The 8,541-nt window shown below is 49.4% G+C and overlaps 1 protein-coding gene across 1 annotated transcript; it reads right to left on the bottom strand.

Annotated features, from left to right (window-relative positions):
* Nucleotides 1–334: 334 nt before the first annotated feature.
* Nucleotides 335–1,319, bottom strand: FAM43B (family with sequence similarity 43 member B). Its single transcript, XM_021683526.1, has one exon. The coding sequence runs from the start codon at nucleotides 1,317–1,319 to the stop codon at nucleotides 336–338; it is 984 nt and encodes a 327-aa protein (XP_021539201.1). The 3' UTR covers nucleotide 335.
* Nucleotides 1,320–8,541: the final 7,222 nt, after the last annotated feature.

The following is an 8,541-nucleotide window of genomic DNA, read 5'->3' as shown; positions in this document are numbered from 1 at the left end:
TGGTCTATGGGCAAAGACCTGTTGTAAAGCTTACGAGCAATTCCACGACGGAGGGCGCTCAGCAACTCCGGATGTGGGGGAGAGGTGAACATCGAATACTTCTGCTGCTCTCCTCCCCTTTGTCCCCCAATAATCAAGGGCGTATCAGGCGTCACCCTGAGCCAGGATGAGACGCGGGGCAGACAACAACAGAGACCACGAGGGAGGCAAGGGCCGGGGGACCAGAGGGGAGCCGAAGCGGGCAGGGCCAGGGTTGGAGGCTGGAAGTCAGGCCGGCGGGGGGCTGGGGCCGCGAGTCCCGCGCCCCTCCCCCCGCACCCCCACACGCCGCGCTCTTAGCGCGCCTGGCCCGCCCGCTCCCTGGGGCCGGCCTTCCAGCGGCGGGGCTGCGCGGGCGGCGGCTGCGCCGGGGCGCCCCGCAGGCTGCACGTCCTCAGCTCCCGGGCCAGGCTGAGCACCTCGGGCCGCTCGCGCTCCTCCGCGTCTGCGTCCTCCTCCTCGTCCTCCTCCTGGATGCTGCTGAGGCGCGGCGCCCCACGGCCGCGCTCGGCGGGCGGCGGCCGGTAGGCGCACTTGGCGTTGAGCAGCCGGCGCAGCGGGGCGCGGGGCACCGAGGCGGCGGCGCCCCCGGCGCGGAGGTGCTGCTGGCGCACGTGGCGAGCGTCGCTCTGGCGCTGCAGGCGCTTGAAGTCGCTGAAGGCCGCCAGCGCGGTCTGGCGGAGCAGGCGGGCCAGGGCGCGCGCCTTGTGCGCCCGCGCCAGCAGCACGGCGTGGCAGCGCAGCACCACGGCCTTGTGGCGCGCCTGGTGGCGGTAGACCCAGGCGAAGACGCGCGGGTGGCGCCCGTCCGCGGTGCAGTAGGTGATGCGCGGCAGCAGGTAGGCGTGCGCCGGCCGGCGGCCCCCCGAGCCCCCCGAGCTCCCCGAGCCCCCCGAGGCGCCGCGCTCGCACGGCTGCATGCGGATGCCGTGCGGCCCCAGCGTCAGCTTCATCTTGGTGCCCCCGCCCGGCCCGCAGCGCGCCCAGATCTTGCCCACGGCGTCGTCGGTGCAGCCGTCGCCCTTGGCGTGCAGGGTGACGGCGTTGCCCAGGTACCACACGGTGTAGGTCGGGTCCTCCTTGTTGAGCTCCACTTTCTGGCGCCGGCTGCGAAACACGCGGCCCAGGCGCTCCAGCGGCCAGTCGGGCAGCAGGTCCGGACAGGAGCGCAGGAAGCTGGAGAGTAGCGACGTGTAGGCGAGTCCCGGACTCAGGCTCTTCGCCTTGCACTTGGCCTCGTCCTCCACCAGCACGAATTTGTTGCGTCTCCAAGGCAGCATCGCGGCGGCGGCGGCCCAAGGGGCTGGGGGCGCCGGGAGCTCACGGGCGTCCTGGCCGGCGGCCGGGGGAGGGGAGGGCGAGCAGAAGCCCGCGGCCCCGGGGTCGCGAGCAGCTGGGCGGCGCCGGAGCCAGTCGGTGCCCGGAGATGCCCGGTGCCCGGCCGGGCTGGCAGCCGAGATGCCGGGGCGGCGGCCGAGCGTCCGGGAACAGCTTCCCCCGGGAGTAGCTCCAGCCGTCCGGGAAGCGAGGAGGGGAGGGGAGGTGGGCGTGGTGGAGGGGCCCCCCGGGCCCGAACTGGGGGGGGGGGATCCCGCAGTCCCCGCCGCCCAAATTGCGGCGGCAGGGAGGTCGCCGGAGCTGGGGTTGGCGGCTGGCCGCTCGGAGGGGTAGACCGAGAGCGCGAGACTGCGGTGGGGACTCCTTCAGGCGTCGCGGCTCCACCTCCCCGGGCTGCCTACATCACCGGGCGGGACCGCTAGCTCTCTTGTCCCCTCCCCTCGCCCTCCTCTCTCTCCTCCCCCGCGCCGGCTAGTGCTGCTCTTCGCCCGGGACCCGGCACAGGCGCGGTGGAACGGGATTAATCATTCTTATTGGAGGGGTGGGGATGGAGGGGCAGTTAAGGAGTAGGAATCTTTTGAAATGTACCGGAGGGCTTTGCTAAATGCACATTTTCCTGACCCCCCTGGTGGTCTCCACGCTCCCCTTGGCGCATTCGGGATCCCCCTCCTCTCTCCAGGATTCCTGCTGCCTGTCAGTCACTGCATGTCCCTACCCCCATCTCTGAGAGCGCTTTTGGGTGGGTTCCTGATGGGGCTGGCCAGGCGCACTTGGCCTCCTGTCTGCACAGCAGAAAGCCAGCTGAGGTGGCCGAGCTGTGCAGTGGAAAAGTACTGTCGCTTGGTGAAGCTTTCTCCTCGGTTCTTCCAAGGTCATGGGCCAGGCCGCTGCGCCTGATCTAGGAGAGCAGTCACTGCTCTGGCGCCTGATAGAGCCCCTCGCCTGGCCCGAAGCAGGAGGGTACTTTTTCAGGGTGGGGGAACGTTCCTGAGCAGTCCTGGGTCTTCGGGAATTGCATCTGACAAGCTCCCTGTGGCCAAAGGGCTGCCTCTGGGCCCTCTGAGGATTAAATAGTTAAGACTCCTGTTTGTGAATGCCAATCCTGCTCCCGAAAGCCCTGGGGTTTTGCATTCATTTTCTCCTTTAATCCTCAGAACAGCCCAGGCTCAGTTAAGTGCTTGCCCAAGGTCAAAGGGCTAGCAGGAGGTGGGACTTAGTGCTCTGCTCAGGTTTGGCTGACCCAGAAGCAGGCCCTCACCCTTCTAGGAGTCCACGAATGCTGCATCTAGATGGGCATTTTCCATCTTCCCCTGCGACCCATCAGTGGGGGCTTTAACTGGGGAGGGGGACTGAAGTACTCGGAAAGAGACAGTTGTCCCTAGGGGTGGGGGATGCATCTCCCCCTTTCAGGATTTGTTAAGCCACAGGTTCTGTAGAATCCCAGGTCGGCTCTGATGGGGCCCAGGAGTCTCACGACCTTGGGCTCTCACACAGTCAACATCCAGGCTCTTTCCTTGGCTTCAGAACAGGTCATCTGGGGAGTCTTCCAGGTCAGGAATGAGCTCAGAGGCTTGGGCCCGGCCAGGCAAGCCAAGTGACCTCTGGGAATGGGGGCAGTGGGAAGACTGTGTGTTCAACATTCAGGGTCAGCAGGCACCAGGAGTGAGTGGCTGGGTTCAGAGTCCTTGGGGGAATAAAAGTAAAAAAAAAAAAACCCAACCAACCAAACAAAAAAACCTCCCAAACACCCCCCCAAAACGAAACAAAACAAAACAAACCCCACCGCAACTAGGCTGCATCACTGAATGCTCCTAAAATGACATGCAAATAAAGAACAAGCAATTACTTAGAATTGCAGAATCTTAGCTTTGGAGGGGGCCTCACAGATGATCTAGTCTACTGTGGCCTCATTTTATTTTCAATATGGAAATGTCATTGCTTTTTAGTGATTATAAAAGTAATACGTGCTTGTGATCAACAGTCACCCAAGAAGGACATGGAAGCCTCCCGCTGTTCCCACCCTGTAGATGTGGCCTCATTTCCCCACAAGAGAACAGGCTCCGAAGACACAATGAGGCTTCATTTGAGTGCTTTTCGTGGGGCTAGATTTGCCCCTTGGGCCAACGGAGACATTAACTCAACCAACTCCCTTTATAGAAAAGACTTGAGATGGTTTTGACTGAAAGGTAGCTCACTGAGAAATCCTGCTATTTCCTGCCTTGGGGTCTCCTGAGTCCACCCTCTGGACCTCACTGCCTTGGGTGAGGGTGCCTTGTATCCCCCTCTTGGGAGGGTGCTGGTGGGAGTGGCCAGCAGCGAAGTATCATCGTGCAAAACTGAGATACCTCCAAGCCTCTTGAGGTTGCTCCGTTCACATATAAGGATGCAGGACTCACAGAGTTAAATTTGAATTTCAGATAAACAACAATTTTTTTTGTATAAGTAGGTCCCCAGGATTGCATGCCTTTTATCTGGTCGCTAAGCCTCCTGCCTTCCAGAGAAGGAGAGATCAAGGAGCTGCAGGTAAGTGTGCAGCCTTGAGTGCCTTCACTGCCTCCCTAAGCTTGCTCACCTAGTCCTGGTAGCATGGCTTCTGTTCCCATTGCCTTTGGGAAATCCTCTCTGGAGGATCACCCGGGGCTCTGTGAGATCAGTGTGCAACAGTCTGCTTTTATGTTAAGTCCCCTGGACCTCAAAGCAGCATTTGACATTGTGAGCCCTTTTGTTATCTTGTTCACAACTCACTTAGCCTCATTGGGGCAGGGATTCCCACCTCCCCCCACCCCCGGACCACACCTCACTTGGGGGGGCTCCTCTTTACACTCCCAGGCTTGGTCTCAGACCTTCTGCACTTCTGCCAACTTTGGTCCTTTAGAGGGCTCAGTTGCACCCAGAGCGCCACGGTCCTTTCTATTCACATTCCCCTCACTCAGGTCCTTGGTAAGAGCTCCCAACTTTGCATCAGCCATCATTGCTTTACGGACTGGTGTGCAGTTGGATTTTTTTTTTTTTTTGGTCCTTTTTCCACTCATTTTTATTTCTATCATATTGATACTTGTATTATTTTTATTTTAATTTTTTTGATACTTGTATTATTTTTAAAAGTCCAATAGCTGCCTAATAGTAGGCTTATACGTGAAAGGAGATCAGTCTCCTGCTCTACCTTCCCCAGTCTCAATTCTTACTTTTAAACACAACTGCTCTTTTACACATTTGAGATGGCACTATTGTCGTTGGCCTCCATGTTTTTAAATAACACATCTAATTCACTTTCTAGTTTTTAAAACTTTATCTATTGCCCACCTCCTATGGAAGATGAAGATTTGATGCCTTTTGATCTACCCCATCACACACATTTTTGCTCTCCCCTTCCTCCCAGTATTAGTCCAAACATTTTGTTGTCATTGTTCAGTGTTCAGTGCTTAATTATTATGATCTTGCAAACATTCAAAGCTGAGCCTTGAAGTGTGTTATGATTCCATTTACCTTATTGGACAACTGTTTCGCTTTTCCAGAAACAGGTAATTGCATTATTAAAAAAAAAAACTTCCTTATGTACTGTACCTATTAACTAATTCAGCCCCCCACTGTCCAACCTGGTTGAATGCACCAGGTGGTCTTTCAGTTCTAGGTGTTTCTCAGAGACATCCCTCCTGTAGGCATCCTCTCTGGCCTCCAATCTGCTCTGGTGACTCTATAGACTTAGCTCTACTTAGCTCTGCTACCATCCTGGGGAGTTTCTTTTGCCTGTTTCCTGGGTTGGATCTGGTTTAATGGATCCCTTGCTTCTGCCCCCCCCCGCCCCACCCACCTGTGTCTCTTTCCTTGTTTTGGCGTTTCTCGTTTCCAGTGGCTTTGATAGAGAGTTTGGCTGGGTGTAGAATTTTAGATTGGAAATAAATTTCCCTAGGAATTTTGAGGACACGATCCACTTGCTGTTGGAACGTCAAATGACATTCTGATACCTGATCCTGTGCATGTGACCTGATTTTTCCCTGTGAAAGTTTAAAGGGTCTTGCAGAGGTCTAAGTTTCATAGTGATGTGCCTTGACTCTGGGCACTTGGTGAGTCTTTTATTCTGGATCAATTTGAGGGACATTTCTTTGTGTTAATACCCTCCATTCTGTTTTCCGTTTTTGTTTTTTTCTTTGCAGACCTATTTTAGTCGGATGTTGGACCTCTTGGACTGGTCTTCTCATTTTTCAAAATGTTCTTTCCAATTTTCCATTTTTAAAAATGTTTGTTTTGTTTTCTGGGAAATTACCTCAACTTTATCTTCCAACCTTTCCATTAGATTTTTTTTTTCATATCTTTTCTCATAACTTTTCACTTCTAAAAGAGCAATTTTTCATTCTTTTTTAGAGCATCCCATTCTTGTTCATGTCTCAAAGAATGGTAATTATAGTTGCTTTTAAATTTTTTTTTAAAGATTTTATTTATTTATTTGAGAGAGAGAGAATGAGAGAGAGCACGAGAGGGAAGAGGGCAGAGGGAGAAGCAGACCCCCCGCTGAGCAGGGAGCCCGATGCGGGACTCGATCCCGGGACTCCAGGATCATGACCTGAGCCGAAGGCAGTCGCCCAACCAACTGAGCCACCCAGGCGCCCTGCTTTTAAATTTTTAAAAAAATTTTTAATTGTGGTAAAATACACATAACATAAAATGTACCATCTTAACCATTCTTTCTTATTTTTTTTAAGATTTTTATTTATTAAGAGAAAGTGTGTGGGTGAAGGAGCAGAGGGAATCTCCAAGCAGATGCCAAGCTGAGTGTGGGGCCGGATGCGGGACTCGACCTCACGACCCTGAGATCATGACCTAAGCTGAAATCAAGAGTCCAACACTTAACCGACTAAGCCACCCAGGCGCGCCCCTATCTTAACCATTCTTAAGTGTAAGTTCAGCATTGTGAATCATATTCATGTTGTTGTGCATCCAATCTCCAGAACTTTTTCATCTTGTAAAACCGAAATGCTATACCTGTTAAACAACAACTCCCCATTTCTCCCTGTCCTAGCCGCTGGCAACCACCATTCTGCTTTCTGCCTCTATGATTCCATATAAGTGAATCATGCAGTATTTGTCTCTTTGTGACTGGCTTATTTACTTTGCATAATGTCCTCAGGGTTCATCTGCGTTGTAGCAGGTGCCAAAATTTTCCTCCTTTTAAAGGCTGAATAATATTCCATTGTATAGATATACCATATTCTGTTTACCTGGTCATCTGTTGATGGACATTTGGGTTGCTTCCACCTTTTGGCTATCGTGAATAATGCTGCTATGAACGTGGGTGTAACAGAATCTTCAAGGCCCTGCTTTCAATTCATTTGGATCTATATCCAGAAGTGGAATTGCTAGATCATAGAGTAATTATATTTTGTAATATTTTGAAGAACTGCCATACTGTCTCCCATAGCTGCTGCACCATTTTATACCACACAAGGGTTTTAGTTTCTTCATCTCCTCACCACTTGCTATTTTTCTTATTATTATTACTTTAAAAATATATAGTAACCATCCTGATGGCTGTGAGGTGGTATCACATTATTATTTTGATTTGCATATCCCTAATTAGTGCTGTTGAGCATTTTTTTCATATGCCTGTTGGCTATTTGTGTATCTTCTTTGGGGAAATATCTATTCAAGTACTTTGCCCATTTTAAAATTGTTTAATTGTAGGAGCTCTTTATATATTCTGGATATTAACCCCTTATGACTGGCAAATATTTTCTCTGTTCCTTAGGTTGTCTTTTTATTCTGTTGATTGTGTCCTTTAATGCACAGAAGTTTTAAATTTTGCTGTAGTTCATTTTATCTATTTTTACCCTTGTTGCCTGTGATTTTGGTGTCCTATCCAAGAACTCATTGCCAAATTCAATGTCGTGAAGTTTTCTCCCTATGTTTTCTTCTTCTAAGAGTTTTATAGTTTAAGCCTTACTTTTAGGTCTTTGATCCATTTTGAGTTAATTTTGGCATATGGTGTGAGGTAAGGATCCAACATAATTTTTTTTGTATAAGGATATCCAGTTTTTCCTGCACCATTTGTTGAAGAGACCAGCCTTTTTTCAATGAGTGATCTTGGCACCCTTGTCAAAAATCATTTGACCATATATGCAAGCATTTATTTCTGGGCTTTCCATTCTATTCCATTGGTTTATGTCAGTATTTGTGTTGGTACTGTACTGTTTTGATTACTATGGTTTTGTGATAAGTTTTGAAAACAGAAAGTGTGAGACCTCCAACTTTGTTCTTCTTTTTTCAAGATGGTTATAGTTATCCAGGATCCCTTGAGATTCTATGTGAATTTCAGGATGGATATTTTTATTTCTGCAAAAAGTGCCATTGGGATTTTGATAGGGATTGCATTGAATCTGTAAATTTCTTTGGGTAGGATGGACACATTGTAACAATATGAAGTCTTCCAGTCCGTGAACATTGCTATTTATTTGTGTCTTCTTTAATTTCTTTCAGCAACATTTTATAGGTTTTAGTGTACAAATCTTTCCCCTTCTTGGTGAAGTTTATTACTAAGTATTTTATTCTTTTTGATGCTGTTGTAAATGAAATTGTTTTCTTAATTTGCTTTTCAGATCGTTCATTGTTAGTGTATAGAAATGCAACAGATTTTTGTGTGTTGATTTTGTATCTTGTAACTTTGCTGAACTTGTTCTAAAAGTTTTGTGGAATCTTTAGGGTTTTCTAATTATAGTTGTTTTAATTTTTATTTTTATTATTTTTTTAAAAAGATTTTATTTATTTATTTTTCAGAGAGAGAGAGAGAGAGAGAGAAAGAGAGCTCAAGCAGGGGGAGCAGCAGACAGAGGGAGAATCAGGCTCCCCCCTGAGCAAGGAGCCCAGTGTAGGACTCCTGGGATCATGACCTGAGCTGAAGGCAGACGCTTAACTGACTGAGCCACCCAGGAGTCCCAGTTGTTTTCATTTTTAAATTTTATGTATTATTATTATTGTTATTGTTATTATTTCTGGAGACTGTTGTGATTTTTATTCAATTTGGTATCCTGATTAAAATAAGAGCAAATAAGAATTATGTTTTAAAAACATTGCATTATTACTATATCATTTCAATATGGCTTTGCATTGATTGTATATATAGACAAAAATAACCTTGGAATTATAATTATCATTGTTTTAAAAAGCCTTCTT

This window comes from Neomonachus schauinslandi, chromosome 4, assembly GCF_002201575.2.
Source record: "Neomonachus schauinslandi chromosome 4, ASM220157v2, whole genome shotgun sequence".
Classification (NCBI taxonomy): domain Eukaryota; kingdom Metazoa; phylum Chordata; class Mammalia; order Carnivora; family Phocidae; genus Neomonachus; species Neomonachus schauinslandi.
The sequence above is the reverse complement of the archived record's forward strand: the minus strand, read 5'-3'. Positions and strand labels throughout refer to the sequence as shown.

Excerpts from the sequence above, each read along its gene's own strand:
- FAM43B (XM_021683526.1), bottom strand. The coding sequence starts at position 1,319 with ATGCTGCCTTGGAGACGCAACAAATTCGTGCTGGTGGAGGACGAGGCC.